The 20,942-nt window shown below is 40.4% G+C and overlaps 1 protein-coding gene across 1 annotated transcript in view; it reads left to right on the top strand.

Moving 5' to 3' along the window:
- DOCK3 (dedicator of cytokinesis 3) overlaps window positions 1-20,942 on the top strand; it is a 181,659-nt gene that overhangs the window by 92,869 nt on the left and 67,848 nt on the right. Inside the window, exons 11-15 of the mRNA XM_033517541.1 lie at window positions 3,169-3,229; window positions 5,212-5,359; window positions 9,913-10,001; window positions 12,101-12,226; window positions 20,343-20,467. Of these exons, the coding sequence (XP_033373432.1) occupies window positions 3,169-3,229; window positions 5,212-5,359; window positions 9,913-10,001; window positions 12,101-12,226; window positions 20,343-20,467 (549 nt within the window). The remainder of the gene's footprint in view (window positions 1-3,168; window positions 3,230-5,211; window positions 5,360-9,912; window positions 10,002-12,100; window positions 12,227-20,342; window positions 20,468-20,942) is intronic.

Here is a 20,942-nt window from a genome sequence, read left to right as displayed (position 1 = left end):
GTGGTGAACAGTGTGAAACAGGTCTGCTTTGGTGATCTGCAAACCAGCCCTTACACCCTGGAAAAAAGAATGATAAATTACAGCCATGGCACAGTTCCAGGAGAGACCTGCTGCATATTCTGAGTAGGGCTAGTGTGTAGTCCAAGAGCAGCCAGCTCTGGGATTGCAGACATTTGCAGTGCAGCCCCAATCCTGATCAGAGATCCCTCCTGAGCTCCCTTTCCTATCACTGTGCAAAAATACCAGAGCTGCTGCAATCTCAGCTCTCCAGGGTGCTCAGACTCCATCACTGGCTGGTGGAGGTGCTTAGACTCTCTCACTCATCTGCTGTAGAATGTGCACTCTACATAACAAGAATTATAATGAATGTGTACTCTATGTAACAGGAATTATAATTGGAAAAATTATCTAAAAAAAAATCTCACACTTCTAAAATAATATTTTTCATGGATATGTTCAAAGAACTTTCCAAAGTGTGCAGTGAAAGAACAATAAATATTTGCTTTTTTGAATAACCATTTTGGTTCTATCTTATCGTAATTTCTTAATTATGCAATGCTTCTAAGATAAGATAGTTCTGTGATTTTCAGGTCTGCTCCCAAGCTTGTGCTCATCTTGACTTTAAATCTCTTTATTTATTTCCTTGCCTTCCCTCACCACACCACAGTATCTTTCTAAAACTCTCATCTTTCCCCAAGGCAAGCAGTCCATATCTTAGATAATTCAAGGGATCCCTGTCTTTTCCTGCTGCCTCTGTTACTTCTAAGGGTTCAGCTGTCTCTTTGTGTAAGATATCAAAATTACCCAGCTTTGGTTTTACATCTGCTGTCAAATCATAGCAAAGGTGAGAATCTTCTTGCTCTGGAGATCAAAGCTCACTCAAGCAAACCTCAGCCTGTGCACACATTAGAAACATTCCTGGATCTGAATTAAAATGTAACTACACTGTATAAAGTTGTTATTTTTGTTAAATACCTTATTCTCTGTAGCTTATGAGGTTGGCAGCTGAGTTAAATAACTAATTAGTGGCAGACAGGTATCCTTGATTGCAGTGGTTTGGGGGTGGTTGTGATGGTGTTTGGTTTTTTTAACAGACAAGCAGACCTTTCCAGAAACCAGCACTGTAAAGAACAAACCATTATTGTAGAGTAACTCTCTTCCATACCCAATACAGGTGGAAAAATTTAGGGGTTATTTTCTAAAAAAAAAACATTCAGTTAGAATTATAATGGAATTATGCTTGGTATCAGTCAGTATAATTTAGGAAGCTCAGAAGGATGTGGGAAATACCCTGTGGATGCAGTCCTAAGAATAAGCAGTAAATGTAGTTTATCCCCTCCTGGTTCTAGGAGATGTACATGGATTCTCTGCAGAGGAATTACCTGAGAACTTCCTCACAGGGGTTGGGGCTTTTGATTGTTTGGTCCATGTCATAGTATGAATTTCTTGCCTTGTGAGAAGACTGTGATGTTACAAACTGAAATGCAAGGCCATCTGGGCTCACATTTTTTGTCTTTTGCCTGTGACACAGTATATTTGTGAAATTGGAAAAGCAACTAAAGTGTGAACCCATCAATATGTTCATGCCCTGCCGTTTTCTGATGTTTTGACAGCTGCCCTTTGAAAAAATAGTTTTTTTAATTGCTGTTAATTAGAACTGGTAATCTAATGGTATAATAAAATTCCCCCTGTCAAAGCACAGATATTTTCAGGAATCTATTGCTCTCTAGAACAGTAAGTATTACCTCCAGGTTTTTTTGCTTTTTGAAATGTCTCGTCAGGCGTTACTGAGATTAAAACTATGTCAAATCCCTTTTAGTGTGGAACTTCATGTCTCCAAGACATGCAATATAAAGGGTACCATATGTCTCCCTGGTATGTTGGGTAGTGGAGAAAGCCTAGAAAGTGTGTTCCCTTCTTGGTGCAGCAGCAGAATCGAGCCTGAGGAGGAAATGCTAAGGATGCTTTTTGTAGCTTCATTTTTTTGCTCTGGAGAGCCAGATCTGCTGGTTAGCAGCATCCCAAACAGTGGCTCTGCAGCTCCCTGCATATGCTGCCCTGGGAAATACAGAGCTGCTGTTAGAGAGCAAGGAAGCACAGCCAGGAATGTATTACTTGCCTGCTGTAATTTAGCAATATAACACAATTGGGAAAGGATTGAAACTGCTCCTTAGGATAAATTCCCTTTATGCCTAGCTCTGAGTCACTGTGCCAGCTTTTATTGTGCTGTGTGGCACCATAATCTGGAGTTGTGATTGCCATCACAATCTCACTGGTTGAGATTTGGCTTCTCAAGTCACATGGGAAAGAAATTCCCTGTGATTTAAGGTTCATGTTTTAGCTTTCAGCAAAATGCAGGTTTTAATTCTAAATGGGTTCAGATTAGGAATGACAGATTTTAGATGTCCACAGTTTAAATTTCCTCCCCTCTTTCTATAAAAATAACATTATTTCCTTTTGCAGTGATTATAATACCTCATAGTTGAGGAGCTTTATAAAGAAAACCACGAGATTTTATGTGAATCAGGGACTGTTCCAGTTAATTTTTGTGTAAGTAGTACCTGACAGTGAGATGACAGCACTTAGTAGAGAAAGAGGCAGCAGCTGTTGCTGTAGAGCACGAGGAGCCTTTTTGCATCACTCTAAAAGAAGGATGAATATTCTCCCAGTAAATAGCTGTTGAAAGTCTTGTCTGGGAGGTGAGTGGCATAGGGAAAATGGGATTTTAGGAAGAAATGCTTCAAAGACCTTACCTGTAACTAAAAAAAAAAAAATAAAAATGAAGGAGGAATGTCTCAGAAGTTGCTGTTTGTTTATGAAGTTATCGATGAAAACTACAACATACCAAGGAAATTGCAATTAAGCTTCTGACATATGACTGCAAAAATGTTGTGGTAATGAATTATTGAAAAGTGTCCTATATGTATTTTTTAAATTTATTTCCTTATTTTTAAATTTTTCTCAGTTAATAGTACTTACTTGTCTTCATTAACTTCAACTTTCCTTTTGTTCTTCTGTAGGTTCTCTTTTTCCTGTTTGGTTTTATTTGAAGCTCATTTTTAAAAGTCTTGACCTGCTTTTCAGTAACATGGGACTTGAGAGTTTTCATCCACATTTATAGTTGCAGGCACTTATGTTGGAATGTCTCTCTTTTTTCCAATCTTTCAGGATCTCAGCAGCAAGGACATGAAGAGGGATTTGTACATAGTTGCTCATGTAATCCGAATAGGTACAGTATGATTTAGTGCTTGAAATATACGTAATAAACAGAGCTCTTATTTTTAAATGTATGCTTTAATTAGCTGACTTTATGATGATTTATACATTTAGAAAACTCAGTCATAGACTGACATTCACACCATATGGAGCCAAGTGTTGGAAAGTTACTGATGACTATTTAACGGTGATTTTGTTTTTCTGAGTATGAAACAATCAAAAAATTTTGATTAAATGCTGCATCTACAGGAGAGGGACAAACTAAGAAGGCTTTTTGTTTATTGTTTAAAAATTTCAAATGAAATCCTTTTACTGGTGTTACAGCTGGGTTACAGGGCAGGACATCAGCATGTCTGACCATCCATATCAAATAAATCAGAGGCTGTTAGACAAATAAATATCAGGATTTGTTTGCTGCTGTAGGAGTCTGTGGTGCAAGTACATATTTCACCTGTGTTAAGTATAATTTATTGTAAATACTAGGCCTAAAATGTTAACAGTAGGAGCAGGAGAGACAGGTTCCTCAGCTGTATTACTGTAAACAAGTGACTAGTGCAGTGCCATTTGTGTGTTTCAGGTTTTCAGGTGACTGAAGAATGGCCAGGCAGTGTTTGCAAGGAAAGGGTTTTTAAGCCTGTTGCCTGTCCAGTCACTGCTCACACTCATTACCAGCCACAGATACCTTTTCTGAAGCACAGCAGCTCTAAACAGAGCTTTGTGTGTTGTCCTGGGAATGACAATGTGCCTTCAGAGCCACAAATGTGTCAGAGAGGTCGGGGTTTCATTATCTAACTTCCCATGTCATAATTGCCAACACGTCAGAATTGCTCTGTTATCACTTGAGGTGATGAATGAAGCTTGTAGAAAGGTGCTGTATTAACCTTGATGCAAGGGCTGCACAAATTATTATGTGTAATGTTACAAGTTCACTTTGATTATCACAGGGATTTTTCTGGCCTTGACATCCTTGGCTCTATTTAAAAGCTGTGTCAGTAATAGGAAGTTAACCACTGAGCAGCTTTGTACCTCAGAATTCTCCTTCCTGTGCTCCAAGAAGGACCCATCCAAACATGAGAAACAACCAATATAGAATATTACATATATTATATACAATATATAACACATTCCCTTAAAGTAATTGAATGAGAATTTGTGCAAGTAGTGCACTCTAAGGAAGGAGCACAGTGAATCTCTGTGTGGGTCAGACTGGTGAGTACAAGCCATATTCTTGGCTCATCCACAGATGATTTGTAGTCAGCCCAGCTGGATGCAAATATGTGTCATGGAGCTGCAAATCAAAGCTGGCCAGACATGACGCTTTTCACTTTGCCCTTGACTGTTTTTGGCTGAGTGAGCTGTAGTTTCAAATGGACCTCTGGGTTTGAAAAGTATAGGAGTGAAAAGCTGTGGTGGGTTCACCCCAGGTGGACACCAGGAGCCCTCCAAGTCTTTCTGTCACTCCCCTCATCAGCAGGATGGGGGTGGGGGGAAATGAGATGGAAGGACATTAGTGGGTGAAGATAAAGGCAGTCTGACAAAGCAAAGGCTGTGAGCAGAAGCAAAGGAAAACAAAAGATTCATTCTCTACTTTGTCAGCTGTTGATGTGCAGCCACTTCCCAGGAAGCCAGGCCTCAGTCTGTATAGAGCCAAACCTCGCAGAGACAAATGTCCCTACTCCTTCTCCTTTTATTGTCATGTGGTGTGGGACATCCCTTTGGCCAGTGTGGGTCAGCTCTCCTGGCTGTGCCCCCTCCCAGACCTGCCCCCCAGGCTCCTGGAGAGGGGGATCTCGCAGAGGCTGCCCTGGGGCTGTGCCAGTCCTGCTCAGCATCCCTGGGCTGGCACCAGCCCAGCATGTGGGGCTCCTCCAGAGCCAGGCAGGAGTCTCAGCCTGAGCTGCAGTGTCCTGGGTGTGTGTTCAGTGGGGTCATGATCACAGCAGGCAGGATGTGGCTGCGTGTCCATCCCTGATGTTTGAATTTCCTTCCTTTTAGGCCGCATGTTGCTCAATGACTCCAAGAAAGGCCCCCCACATTTGCACTATCGGCGCCCCTACGGCTGCGCAGTGCTGAGCATCATGGATGTGCTCCAGTCCATCTCTGAAATCAAGGAAGAGAAGGACTTTGTGCTCAAAGTTTACACGTGAGTAGCTCCTAGAAGCAAGTTTTTTGCTTCTTTATTATTCCAGCAGCTCACAGAAACTAATGAATATTATCCACAGATGTTTCAGGTGTATGAAATGCTTCAGAAGTTATTGAATATTGCCCAAATCTGTGTGCCTTGCAAAGCTGCTCTTTTATTAATGTGAATTATTTAAAATCTGCTGAGCTCAAACCCAAAGAAATGTTCTGCGTTTCATCTGATGGAGGGAATAATAACTCATACCTCATCTGCTATTCCTTACTACTCATGGTAACCAACACAAGAAGTAGAAAACAACTGAAGTTGACAGCGTGTGACCAAAATTCTCAAAAGGAATCAACATTTTTTTGAGCAGGAATCTGTCTTCAGTTATTTGTAATTTTGAACTTTGAACTAACAAATTCTTATTATGAAATGTGGTCTCACAGTTGTAATAAAGAAGCCACAGACAAACTGTCTGGAGACTGCAGGGAATATTTAAATCCCTTGTCAGTGAGGATAAATACTGGCAAGATCTGTTTTGCAGATGGGCTGAGGCAGCTGACACAGCTTTGTGGTCTGTGGCCACTATTGAGAGTAATAAGATAATTTGGTGGGGTAGGGAACTTTGTCATTCTTTGAGAAGTGCATTCAGCAGCAGAAAATGTGACCTTCAAGGGAAACTAAATGAAAAAATGTCTTTTACTGTTCACTGAAGATTCTTGGATGTCTCTTCATACATTAGAAATCTCTTAAGTCCTAACAAAAGTCTCTCAGAGTCAGCTCTTTCATTCTTCCTTTGCCAAAAGTTATGAAAATTGTAGCAAAAATGTCAAATTATAGGGAAGAAAATGGTCATCTTTCTTCTCTCTGTCAGTAGAACCTGGCCAGTCTTGGCCTTTTGTCACATTCAGTTCCAGCTTATCTCAGACCAGTGGGTTTTGGCTATATAGTTCTATTGGCTTTGTAGATATGGTTAATGTATTGCAACTGCAACATTTTGAATGTTTACAGAAATGGAACATTCTGATTATTAGATTTCTTTTGTTGCCCATTTAATGCCTCTTTAGCTTCTGAAAAATAGAACAGAAAAAACTTGTTGGAACAGTGGACTTTGTCAGTGACAAGTGGAGTCACACAGCCCTTTAGAGCAACCCACAGTCTTCATTCAGTGATGAAATAAAAATCACAGGATACAGAGCTTCCCCTTTCTTCCTGCTAATCTGCAGTGTTTTGATAACATGGATTCCCTTCACAGCACCCAGAGCCCAAACAGTTTTTGCCTAAATTCCTCAGCAGATTTGCAGCAGTCATTCCTCATGTGGGCAGGGAGAGCCCCTGGCTGAATTCAGCTCTGTAATCAGATGTTTGTAATTCTTTATCACTATTATCACTCTCCTGGGCTGTTTTAAGGCTTGTACATCATTCTTTTATGTAGCTGCTGTTTGCAGTGTTCTGTGTAAACCTCCAGCAGAAATATTCAGGAGGGAACATGGATATATCTGAGAGGCACCAGCTCATCCCCTTGCAGCTTTGATAGCTGCTGGTCTTTCATGACAGAGTTTTCACAGGTTTGTCTCCTGCATCTTCTCTTTGCACACTGCTTTAGCTAACCTGCCTTTTCGTGTTCGTAGGCTGCAATTGAAATGACAGGGTTTTGTCCTTTGGAAGTTTAAAATTGAATATGAGTGCTTAAACAGCCCTGAACTGATTTTGTTACCTGCTGCTCTCATTTTGATTACTGTTAAAATGCCTCAGGCCAACTCTGAAACATCTTAAAGATGAAATAAGGAGAGAGGTGTATCTGTGTTTTTCAAGAAGCAGTAAAAAGCATTCATTTTATACACAATGTGGCTAAAGCTTACAGCTGCCACAAATGAGGCAGCAAGAAAAGCCTTCTCACAGGGAGAAGCTGGAAAAAAATTGAGAGACTGTAAACCTAACAAAGGCTGAAACAAATACATGGTCTGTCAATGGAGACTTCTGCTGAATACACAAGAGAATGCTTATGGGAGGGGGAAAAAAATCAATTTACTTCACCAGTCTTTCTCAGCTTGTCTTATTATTGTTAAAGATTTATGTCTGAAAAATATTTTTTTTTTTCTCACAACTGAGATTTTCCTTTTTGTTAATCCCACAGTCATATTAAAATCTCCCTAAGAGGATAGAGTACCACAGCTGTAGTTATAAGCTCATTATGCAAAAGCATAAAGGTTTACTTTTATTATTCTTTATAATATATGTAAAATAATTTAAAAGTGAGATGGAAGTTAAATTCTCAGTCCATTTTTTCAGAAACAACTTAATATTTTGTATTAATTTTTATCTTTAATGAAATTTTTTGCTCATTGAACGTTACTCTTTGTGTTCATCTTGCAATTCCTCTGAAAACTTCATGCATTTCTCTTCCATATTCACTTGTTCTGTTTCTTTTTTTCTGTCCTATTTTCTTTCAATCTTTTTTTTCCCTCTTTCTCCAGCCCTAGATCTTAAAATTCTTACCCGTTAATGCCTGAATGCCTTTCCCTTTTGCTGTTCCATTGTTGCTGTTTGCCCAGCTGGACAAGAGCTCACATCCCATTGCTGTCCCCAGCTGCTGACACCGGGGGCTGCTGTGGGATGGAAAACATTCCAAATGTGTATTTGCTGCACAACCAGCCAGCCTCAAAGGTGATGGATGGCTCAGGAGAAAATTCTTATTTAAAGGAGAAATAGATTCTTTTATATACTTGGTATTTGGACAAGTAAAATGTGAACACAGAGAGACACATTCCAAGTGTTTCCAGGCCAGCCTGTCCAAGCTGGGAGATCTTCCTTCCTGGCACTCAGGAAATACAGAGTACAGCTTCCACTGGCACTTGGAACAAAGCTGGCTTTAAGCTGCCTTTCCAGTTGATTTTGGGATAACTTGGTTGCAGGTTAATTTGCAGGCATAAGTCATTGGAGGCTGAAACCTATTTTAACCACTCCAGAGGCTGGTACAGCAGCTTAAAAATCACCACAGGTTAGACATTTATTTGTAACTGTGAGGAGGGAGGATGGCATAGAGATTGTGCTGTAGGTTCTCTCTCTACTTTTAGGAGAATATTATATGGAGAAGGATAAATGACTTTTAATGTGTTGACGATGTGAAGATAATTTTTTTCTTGATGAGTGAGCTGAATTAGCACACACCACCACAATTACTGGCAGGGGGTTTGTACTGTCCATCAATGCCTTAGCTCTGTTGTGTTTTGGTTTTGAGGGATTGTTTTGCAGAGTACAAATACAGTCAGTTTACCATCCTGTGAAGTTCTGCAAGGTCACTTCATGCTAATCTGCCTTGTGTGACTGTGGGAACCAGAGTGTCTTCTCAGAAGGGACATAATACTTACAGGAGGAGGGCACTAGAGCAACTGAAATATTCTGTATATTTCATTGGATCCAAATTGTCTCTGTTCCTTTTGCTGTTCTAAGAACATTTGGGGGTGTCAGTAATTTTGCCCTCACAGGCTTTGGGGGTTACCTCATCATTCTTGGCAGCACATGGTTTTGCAAGACTGAAGCTGCAGCAAATTACCAGCTCCTACTTGTAGATAGCCTGAATTCCTTCTGTTCTTCAGTTACATAATGCAGCAAACAAAAACATCCCCACTGTCTTCCCAAGAGCTAGTGTGTGTCTTACCCTGGCTGTGCTGGCATGTTGTACTCTTGTGGGGAAGCAAAAAAGGGGAAAAAACGGTAATATCCTTGGAGAAGTTCTGCAAAGTGATTCATTTCTCAAAACTTCTAGGAGCTGAAGCTTGGAGTATTAGCTTGCTTTTTTTGTTTTAACCTTTAAGAGTCAATAGGACAGAAGTTTAATTAAATTGTTTAATTCAATTGCTTTTCAGGAGAAATGAGATTCACTATTGCTGCTGAGTTAAAAATTGCTGACTTCATGGGGAATCATTGAATCTTGCTGTTCTGATTTAAATAAAGCACAGCTTTATTTATTAAAGACAGTCTTGAGCAACATACTGCTTTTCCTTTCCTTTTTAACCAATAGCACTGTTTGTGGTAAAGGTGCCATATTTTTCTCATGAGAGAAGATGAAATGGCTCATCTTTCATGTAAAAGTTTGATAAAGAGGGTCACTTCAGCTCTCTGCCTTTCTCTCCCCAGGCTGAGGGACAGTAGCCTGTGGCCTCAGAACGTGGGGCTGGTTTTCGTGGTTCCTGTCTCAGTGGCACCTCAATTCCTGCATGTTGTGCTTTGGATCTTGAGCAGAAGTGTAGCATTTATTTTCTACATGACAGAATTCAGCTAGAATGTCCAGAGCTTTCTTCATTCTGTCGTAATCTGAAGAGTGGAACAATGGCTTTGATGACAGAAGAGTCACCACCAGCTCCAAAGTGTCCATTGAAGGGACATCACTATTAGAGAATATCTTATTTCCTCCCACTTGTAAAAATAAAATAAGAGTTGTGTGGTATTTCTCTCATTCATCCAAACCCTACAAACTTTCATATTATCTCTGCAGCAAGGTTGAGTGTTGTGATCTAAGATGGTTCAACAGAAAGCATTTAACTTGAATTAGTGTTCTTTTATTTTAGGTGTAACAATGAAAACGAATGGTGCCAGATCCATGAAAATATCATCCGCAAGTCCAGCACCAAATACACAGCCCCCAGCTCCAACTATGGTAAATATCTCCTTGAGCTTGTTCCTCAGAACAGCTGAACATCTCCTTTAGGAAACAGCTGATTATTTGTAGCAGAGAAATTCACTGAGATGTGAGGTTTTCCTTTCGTAGCTAATGACAGATAAATAGGGAAAGTAAATCCTGTCTTATCTGTTTACCTCATGTAATGATGTCTGTAGTTGCTAATTCAGAGATATCACTGCTCTCCCATTCCAAATGAAGCAGCTGATAGGATACAGTTCAGCTTCATTACAGCCAGTTCTGCATTCGTTACCGAGTGCCTGAATCACAGTGATGTCCAAATACTGAATTTGTCTTAATTTTGCTTGTTTGCATATTGAGACACTGTAGTGGAATACACGGTGCACACTCCCATAGAAGAGATTAAGCACAGTAAGCAAATAAAACAATTTTCAGATTTGGGATTCTACTGTGTGTAAAGCTGATTTAATTCCCTGCTTCTCCTCCTGTTCAAGTTATCTACTAGTCATAATTAAAAGATCTTCCTAAATTCTTTATAAGTTTGAAAACTTGAGTCTGAACTTGCAAATTTGCTCCAGTCTTTTTACATTGGAATTATTATCTTTTTTTTTCCATTGGTTTGTACTTAATAGCAAACAAGGATATAAAATGAACAAGTTTTCATGTAAGTGGCAAAACCAGCCAAGGCTGATTTCTAATGGACATGTGTCTCTTGTGTGCTGGGAAACCTTCTGTACACACAGACATCCTCATACATGGTATCCAAAGGGTTTGGATTTTTTCCATGGTTTCAGAGCCTGTGTTTTCCCTGCAGAGCTCTCCTGCCTACCCAGCTGGGCAGTTGCATGTCCATGTTTTGGCAGCTTTTGAGTACATACATGCTGACTGGCCAGCTGGCGGGTTGGCCTTTCTTTTCCTTCATTTTAGGGCTTTATGCTCATTTTTTTCATCCCAACTCTGGGTATTCATTAAATTTATACAATCCTCATGTAATCTGGGTATCTACTTATTTGCCAAATTTGGCTTCAGCCAAATAACAGGCTTGAAAATGACTTCAAGGGGAGAAGGCAGGAAGTGGGTGGGAGGTACACGATACTCCTGGTTGTGTTCCCCTGGTAACTTGTCAGAAAATGGTGACTAAATATTGGTCACAAAGCCTAATTTCTCTTAGGAAAGAGCAGGACTTTGAATGGCTCATGCAAAAATGTGCATCCAAGGCAGGGCTTGGTTTGGTGTGTGTTGTTCTGGGCAGTGAACACAAATGACAGGAAGAGCTCTTGACAAGTGACACTTAAGGAGATAAAGAATGTGGAAATTTGCTCTGTGCAGGTAATTCTCATGGATATGTGGAGCTGGTAGTGTGTGCTCAGCAGGTGAGACTGGGATTGAATGGCAGAGCTTAATCCTGGTATTTTTTTGTATGGTGATGCTGGACTTCTTAATTTTACCAGTACACTCTCCTATGCTGTAAATTAAAAGCAAGTAGAGAAAACATCTGGACTGAGATTGTGTGTAATTATTCCTAGTCCAGCTGTTCAGATGATACACTGAACAACAGAGCTGGTTGCTGAAGTCAGTTTGGCCAGTTTGCACTCCTGAAACATGTTGAGGAGCTGCTGGGAATTTCATTAAAATCAACATCCCTCTATGAAGCAGTTAAAGAAAAGACTGGAAAAGGTCCACTTTGAGATTTAAGTTTTCTTCATGGTATAAAGCAGGATTAAAGGCATTTTAGAGATGTTCCAGAGCTTTGTGTGGTTGGTGGTCCCTCAGACAGAGGTGGCATTGCTCATACGTGTGTTGTAACCTGCTGCATGTGAGGAATAGAAATAATGGAAGTACTTTCTGTATCCTGGGACATGTCTTCAAAATTAAGTATTCTGGTTGTTATGAGTTGTATTTTAATATAATTCTGTGCTCTTAACTGATCCCTTACAACAGTTTTGTTTCCTTCATTTCAATTTTCAATTACTCCAAGGGAGAAAAGAACTCTGTGTTTATGTCTTGTATTAAATTAACTGTGGAGCAAAACATTAGTTTACCTGTATGCTTTGTACACACAGAATCTAATTCTTAGATCAGAAGTAATGAACCTCTTTGTTTGGTTTTTCTCCCAGGACTTATAATATCTCTTCAGCTCCTTCGTGGTGACATGGAGCAGATCCGAAGGGAAAACCCCATGATCTTTAACAGAGGCGTTTCTGTCACCAGGAAGCTGGGATTTCCTGATGTCATAATGCCAGGTAAACAGAGCAGCTCCAAGCTGAAAATATTGGTCATTATTTTCTCTTACTCTCCCAGTCAAGTGCAGCTGGGATGGGCACTTTACTTGAGTAAGATTTGTAACAGAGTTGTCTTATTTATCAGGAAATTCCAGATTTGGGGAGGCAAATGCTAAAACATTGTCAGGAACAGACATTGCAGTGATAGAAGGTGGACAGAAGGGGATCTGGAAAGATTGCTGATATTCCCCATTAACTGATAACCTCTTGCCAGTTAATATCCCTCTTGTTCACTCAACATAGAGACATTTCTTTTTAAATGCATGAAATTTCTTCTTCCCAACAATCCAAATCCTGGAAAAAATGAGTTTCCACTTTGCATCCTTGATGTTTTTGAGTTTGTGTGATCCTTTTGTAATGAGAAGCAGAGAAGGTGCAGACCTGGTCAGATTTTCCCTCTGGCCTCTCAGAGCAGCTGGTCCATGCAATGTCTTGGCTGCAGCCCTGCTGTGCTTCCTCTGCTCCTCACCTCTGGAGCAGCAGCTGGAGATGCTTCTTGGCCTGGCAGCCCCAGCACAGCCAAGAGTTCATTTAAGAGGAGAACCCAGAATGTGGGCAGTCATGCAACCACATAAAACCTGGTGTTCCAGTGGCTTGACTTTTCATAAGAAATGGGTTTGCTAATTAGTAGCATTTGAACTATTACTCTTGCTGTGATGAGCAAGCCCACAGATGACTTTGCAGACATAGGAGATTTGGTGAAAGCATAATGGGAAAAACATCAGATTTTATTACTCAAAAGGCTGCAGTGAGACCTCAGTACCAGAAGTAGTTGTAGCCTCATTATGGAAGCTCTTCAGAAACCACAATACAATAGGGAGTAGGTGGGAAGCATTTCTAGAAACTAAAGAGTCAAAAGATTTAGAACAACATGTGTATATTTACTAATGAGCTTGAAAATGGTGGTAACAGAGCAGCAGAGGATGTGGGCTATAAAGCCAATTATAAATTTTGGTTCTCAATGATCTTATAGCAGTTCCAGGCATAACCCAAAGCACTCAAACAGGGAAAAGATGAATTATTTCAGACTGATGTACAGACTCAGCAGCTGCAAGGTGATCTGCTGTTATTGAGATCACAGCTGGATGTGTCACATTTACACACCTGTGCAAGGGAATTGATTCTCCTGCAAGAACTGCTTGATCCTCCATTTCTGTGGATAAAGCTGTACCTCAGGTGCTTCAGGCTACTGAAGGAACAGCTTTGTGTCCTCAGTGTTCCCCTGAGCAATTTTTTTTTTTTGTTCTTCTGGGCCCTGGCCCTCTGTGAAGTGCACAGTGGGTCCCCTGTATTTGCTGCTTTGGGCCAGGGCTTGAGCAAACAGCAGCAGTGCTCATACAAAAAGTACTGCCCTAAGCTTTTAAAATTCTCCGTTCATTGCAGCTAATCCATTTCCAGATTCTCTTTGTGAGAACCACAGTTCTTTTTGGAGAAGACACTGGGGTTTTAAGATGATATCCTGCCTCTCTAGAGGATCTGGGCACAGAACTTCTCCTTGATTCCAGGTGTGCTACAAGAGGTTTTCATATATTGAGTTTAGATGCAAAGCTTTAGGCGTTGTAAGAATAATGGTTCTATTTGTGAGGGAAGGCAGTTTGTGTGTGTCTGTAAGCACCAAGTAAGAAGAGCAAAGCAGTTGAGGAAGTGTAAATGAACTTTCACTGTAGTTATAAATGAGGACATTGCCAGAGTAGAGAGGAGCTCTACTCTCTGTGAAGAGAGGGATAGTCATGAATGGGGCTCCAAAAAAACCAGCTTTCACTGTCTTGGGTATTCTTCAGATTAATGAAGTCTCTGGAAAATGAAGAGATTGAAATGTAGTGGAACTCCACTGATGCAGCAAACAGTGTTCATTAATTACTAATCAAGGATTTTTTTGGAAATCAAAGTATGTTTGACATACTCAAGTGACAGCAGATATTTGCCTGTTGTTTGCTTTTAAAACAACAGATTCATTTGGGGGTGGAGTTTGCCTGACATCCAGGACAGAACATGTGGCTTGTGTTACCTTTGAGGTGGATTGGCCCAGCTACATGAACAAGGAATGTCTATCAATTGACTTTGTGCTTATATTTCTACAGCCAGGATCAAACATTCCCTAGCTTTATGAGTATTGTCTAAAGTTGAAAAATAATTCACTGGGGACACACATGACCAAAAAAAAAGAATCAAAAAAACCCCAACCAAAGACTAAAGCCTGTCACACATACTAGCAATCCTCAGCCATGTCTGCTGCTTTAATAGTCTTTGTCAAACCATCTCTTCCTTGCTTTGCTTCAGAACTGTTTGTCATTAAACACAGGGTTTCCTCTTCCAGAAGACTGCACAGAAAGTTCATGGCTTGTATTTTGCAAGTGGTACAGATTTTTCAGGACAGTGTGGCTTGAAAATGTTTTTTATGAATCAATTAATAAGGGTTATGTCACCTGGTACTTTTTAAAAAGCAGTGATCATTCTGCTGGACCAAGAAATCTATTTTTAAAAAAGTAAATAGCTCTAGCATTTCAACTTAATTATATTTGTCATAGGTTTGAACATTTTCATTTTATTTTTTAGCAGGAAATCCTTTCATATGTGCACATCTTAACTATTAAAATTCTGTAGCTGTGTCTCATTACTGTTTTCCTATCCCTTTTTGTGTTCTAGACTGTAGCATTAGCTCCCTGTATCAAGCACTCTTTTTCTGTCCCTCAGATAGGAGCAACATCAGTGGTAGCTGGTCATCATTAAGAAACAAAGTGAAACTGGTCTTTATGGGTTTGTATCTTGCATGGTTACGCAGAACAAGCTTAATATTATACAAAACAACTCTTCCTGTCTTCTTTTGTAAAGATAAAATGTTCTTTGTTTCCTACTGTGTTGTAATCTGACAAGAGCATCATAAAGACTTCAGATATCTTTTTTTGGCAAAATCAAAGGGAGTTCGGTCAAACCAGCCTCCTGATGAAGTTATGGTGGGGTTTTATTCATTTGTGGTTTGGTTTTTTTTTTCCATATCTTTTCTAAATTGCTCCTGAGTTTAAGGCCATGCATCTGATCCTGCCAATTTTACCTTTCCCCGAGCTGAGAGCAGAGAGGCCTGTGCTGCTCCTTGGGGATTGCAGCTGGGCTTTGTGCAGGACTTGCTGAGCAGAAATCTGTTGCACAGGCTTGGTGTTTGTCAGTCCCCCAAGGACACCCCTCCCTTGCCCATGTGCTGATAAGTATTCTGTCTTTTCCTTTGATCCTCTGATGAAAAGTGCATGCTTCATCTCCTACTCGTGAGTGATGTTTCTTTCTCTTTTTTCTCTCTCCTTGTCTTAATTTCCTGGCTTCTCTCCTGTTCCTTTCCCTTTATTCTCTCCCCTTTGTTTCTGATGCAGAGATGAAGATTGTTGGGTGTAAGTTTCTGCTTTTCTGTGTAATGTCTGCTTTTTGCTTGCTTTTTTTCCATTTCCATCTCTTCCATGGAATGTTTGGATTGATAAAGACAACGAATCATAACAACACAGAGAAACTTTGGTAACAGGGAGGTGGAGACTTTGTCTCTCTTCATACCTCAGGGTTTCAGGTAAATTTAGTAACTGTGATGGGTGAATCAGTGAGAAACAGGTGATTAACATCTCAGCATCTGTTCAGTCAGTGAGCACAAAGTCATGGCAAAAACACATTGAGGAAAGGACATGGTAAAATCCATCAGCCATTCTCAGGATGTTCATGGCAAGAATGTTAACAAGACCAAAAGACATAATTATGTAATAACTATCACCAAAAAGTGTCTACAGGGAGAGTATAAATTATTATTGTTATAAATAAACTTGTGGAAGCGGAAAGTTGGAGGAGACAAAAAGCATTAAAAAACAACTTCGTACTACTGAAAGGCAACTATTCCAGGGAAATCACTGCATTATAAAGGGCATTGTATAAATTCTTTTCTATACATAGAAGTCAAACAATGGGTAGCAAATAACCTAATAAGTATTGCTTGTCCCTTTTCTTTGAAACAATTGTGTTCTGTTCAGTGAAAGCTGGAGGAGCACACAGAGTTTAACTTGCATAATGTTCTCTTTGGAGGAAAAAAAAAGCTAATTTAATTTGCCATAGAGGCAGCAGATAAAAGCTGCTGTAATATTGCTTACAATTGTGTTAATAGTTGCTCACTGTAACTATTTCAAGAATATGGGCCTTAAAAAAAACCTTCTGCCTGGCTGGTGAAGGGGCAGAGAAATGAGCTCCTGAAATGGATGGAATGGGATTCCCAGAGTGTGGGACAATGCCAGGAATGCAGTGGGAATATGGGGGGGCTTCACAGGGCTGTCAGGGGGATGTCACTGGTAAAGCCAGGGAAAATCACCCAGTGGGAGGATGAGACTGGGAACAAGTCCCGAGGAGCACCAGAAAGCAGGCCAGGGGTGTTGCAGACCCTTCCCACTGACCCTTGGCCAGTTTGTCCTTGCCCCCTTGGTTTGGAGGAGCGATGTGATGAGCACAAAGCTGCTCCTGTCAGCTCAGTTGTGCTGAAGTCCCTGCCCTTCCCAGGTAGCTGTGTTTGCACTGGAAGCAGCTGCAGCTCCAGGTGAGGGTGGAGTTTTGCTGTTTGAGATCAGGGACCCATCACTGCCCCCCTCCAAAGCAGCAGCTTCCAGGGAAGAGCCATCCAGAGAGGGAATGTCCGGGGTCATGTCAACAGACAGTGGCTGTTGGGCTGCTTCAGGTTATTAAGTCTTGAAAATGATAAATGACTATTTGGAAGTCTCCCAGTACATTCCTTTATACTGCAAATGCAAAATCAATATTTGGCTCATGTAGCTTTTTCCACCACTCCTTTTTGCCCCCATTACTATTAAAATAGTTTGAGATGATATGAGAAAGGATTTCCTTTCAACACAAGTGAACCTCCCCAAGCTATAATTCATGATTTATAATTTAAACAACTGTATGTTGGACATTGAGCTTTGTAAACAGGTTAAAACAGACAAAACAAAACCCCCATAAAGGTGAAGGGAGTTGATAAAGAAAGAGCCCCATACACATTATTTTTTAATATTAGAAAGGAAAATACTGTCTTTCAAGGCATTCGATACAGAATTAAGTTACTGGTCTGTAACCATGTATATAAAAGGTGCATGGATTATGCTAAAAGGAAGTTTAGTTTTGTTTTTAACTGGAAAACAATTGTAGAGAAATGGGCTTTGAAACAAATCCCATTCTGAAAACTCTTGTGAGGTTTTCAGTTCATCCTTGACAGCCACCCAGCACAGCGATCTCAGTTTAAAATGACATCAGCAGGCTTTGCTCTATAAATACTGTGGCCCACTGGCCTTGTAGCACTTTTTATTCCTGTTCTGATGATGGGAGGCCACAGCTCACCCAGTTTTTCGCTCTGTGCTGCTGTTTGGGAAGACCTGAGGCCTCTGTGGTCCAAGCTGAGGTACCAGCCTGGTTTTCCCCCAAAATGCAGGATTTACTGTCACAAGCACGGGGCTGTTTGTGCAGGCATTTGCAGGAACGGTCTGACATCTTCCACAAGTTCATTATTTATCTCTTTGTTTCTTTCCAATGGAATTAACCCAGCCAAGCCCTGTGTGCCCAGGTTCCTGCCTCGGCTGTTGGTGGGGTTGGAGCTGCCCAGGCCTCTCCTGGTGCCACCATGGACAGTCCTGTGCCAGCTGTCCCCTGTCTGCTCCCCTGTGTGCCCAGCCCCACGTGGGACTGAGCTTTCTCTCTGGCCCTGCACACTCAGAGCAGAGATTGCAATAATAAATAAAATAAATAAACTGCTCTGCACTCAAGCTTTTGCTTTGGGCCAGCAGAGCTCAAATCCCTCAAAACCACTAGCAATAACAAAACCAAAAGGCTTGTGAGGCCTCAGGTCAACTGATATGTTAGGAAAAGGAGATTGCTCCTTGTAGGAAGGTGATTTCCACCAAAATAATCACCCTACCTGATGGTGAAATGCTTTTTATCTTTCTTAGATACATTTACTTCCTATTTTTACTGTATGCAGTGACCTTTTGTAGACTATTTTTACAAGAGAAGATCACTGTTATATTTCACTATAGTACTTTTTCCCATCTTTTTCCTTAGTTTTCATGCAAATCCACTGACTTTAAGATCCCTCTACACCCCACCCCAAAGGCATTTTTTTTAATTAGTGGAGTAATATCCCTCCTGTTAAGCTTAATAGAAGATAAGATGCTATATATAACTAAATGCTGCCTTTAATTTAGGCTGGGAAATTATTTGCTATCTGACATTGGACTTTGTGTAGCCAGACTGCCTTCTAGAAAAGAGGTCATAAGTAGGGAGCTCCAAAATGCTAATTATAGTGAGTACAATTAATTTCTATTAAGATTTACAGCATACAAATTGAAACTTTTTTCCTAACTGTGCAAACTTCCAAGATAAAAGGATGGCATCTGTTAAGCAGGAGGATTTTTAAAACAAAAGGCCCAACTTAAACCATATTTTGTGATGAATTTTGTATTTCCTTGATATCCCTATAATGAGGATAGAGGTATCTCAGCTTGATTTTGATAATTTTCTCTATTGTGGCCCATGGATTGTTGCATTTGATGCTGTGCTTTGATAAGCCAAACCAGATCCAATACCCAAGGTTTTTCACAAGCTCTTGCTGTCATCTTTTCCCTGTTGATGCCCCCCGGCAGCTCAGCCTCTGCCTGGGAGGTGTTCCCAGCACTGACCCTGCAGGAGAGGGAGGCTCCTGGAGAATGGAGCCTGTTCTGCACACAGATCCCCATTCACACACAGCTCCTAGTGGGAAGCACTGCCTGGCAGCCACAGACCTGGATTTTCCATGCTGAAAGAGTTGTACTTATCTCCAGAAATAAAATAGAAAGCAAAGGCACGACTAAAAGCTTCTATTGTTTGTCCCTACAGTAGATTAAGGAACAAGTTCTGTGGGGTTTTAGACTTCAGGAGGAATTTGAAGTGCTGCTTTGAGGGGCACAAAAGGATGTCCCTCAGTGCCTGAAAGCAAATGTGCTGCCTTACTTCATTGTGCTTCTGATTAATACAGAGATTTAACTGCATCAGCTTCTCCAAGTGGAAGAAGTCAGATGTTGAAGGAGTCTCTGCTTTGTTCCATTACTTCGTTATTTAGTATCTTGGGGCTGATTAACAAAATACTTGCCTTGAAAGGATTTACTTCTTTTTTTTTTTTTTTTTTTTATTTTTATATATTGCCCTTTAGTATGTTTGCCTTTCTAGCAAGTAAAAAGAAATGTTAAGTGTGAACCATCATAAAATTGTGACAGTAACTAAATCTTACATAAAAATGGGTGTTACCTGCTGTCCCTTTGGTGCAGACTTTAGAATTGACCACATTAGTTTTGAAAGCAGTTTCACAAATCAGATTCTAAAATAAAAACAAACCAAGCGAAGGAGAGTCTGTGAAATTCAGGGTAACAAGATGCTGAGACACAAGTATTTCTATTTCTGAATATAGTAAATGACGTAGTGAGAAGCTGGCAATTGTCCATAGTGGCTGCTTTCATATAGCCATGAATATGGATGCCAGAGGCCAGCCAGAAATGTAGCAAAAATTACATTTATAATTCCTTCATAATCCATCTGAACTGAATTGTGATCAGGTTCCCAAAAAGGCTGCTTGTATTTTGTTATGATAAAAGGAAATTATGAAAACGTAGAAAACGTTTGAAAGGCTAACTGAACATAATGTTATTCTGATCATCACAAAAATACTTATTTTTCATAAAATATATTGGAAATAGGAAGTCTGAAGCTAAGGATATTTTGTCAGGCTCAGCCTGACAATTCCAGCTCAGCTAACAAGGCACAGTATAGCAGTAAGAGGTTTTTTTCCCTTCTCCACTTACATAATTAAAACCAGTATTGATTCTGAGTTCACATTATTAAAGGCATTACTAACAACAGTCTGATTTTATGCACTGATGTTAAACTGTTCATCCTTATTAACAATTAACTTGCTGCTTGGAATGATTTGGGCATCAGCCATGGTCTCTCAGAACACAGAGAACGATTTGCAGAGTGGAGCTGGGACGCCCCCGGTGTCCCCTGTGGAGTTTAAGGCTGTGGCTCTGCTCTGTCCCTGCAGGTGACATCCGGAATGACCTGTACCTGACCCTGGAGAAAGGGGACTTTGAAAGGGGTGGCAAAAGTGTGCAGAAGAACATCGAGGTGACCATGTACGTGCTCTATGCCGATGGAGAAATCCTGAAGGTAAGAGCTCCTGTCCCTGGGAGCCTCGGGTGCTCCCTGCAGGGACACATCCTCTTGCCCCAGAGTCTCTGATGCAATGCAAGAGCTAAAATAAAACTGGCTCTCTCATTTTTTTTTAAATCTTTTTTTTTCTTAAGTTTGTAAGCTCTATTTATGGTCAGTTATAAATCTGTAAGAATTTGGAGCAGTTCCCTTATATGGGGATAGAAGACTTGGAGAAAATACTCATAAACTGAAAAGCCTGTGTGATTTCCAAATGTGATGTCAGCAGCTAAAGTAAAAAAATATAGAGTAACTGTAATCAGAACTGAGGAGTATATGGCATATCTAAAATTAAATAATATGTGTCATACAACACCTTGAAATGTGATTCCGAGGGAGACTTCTAAGACTGAGTTGTTGGGTTACAGTACTGAATGTAGTTCTGGAAAATAACTGAATAAAATTTCACCCTGGGTTGGCTCCATTCCAGCTG

Source organism: Parus major, chromosome 12 (genome assembly GCF_001522545.3).
Source record: "Parus major isolate Abel chromosome 12, Parus_major1.1, whole genome shotgun sequence".
NCBI classification, from domain to species: Eukaryota; Metazoa; Chordata; class Aves; order Passeriformes; family Paridae; genus Parus; species Parus major.
This window is presented reverse-complemented; position numbering and strand designations above follow the sequence as displayed.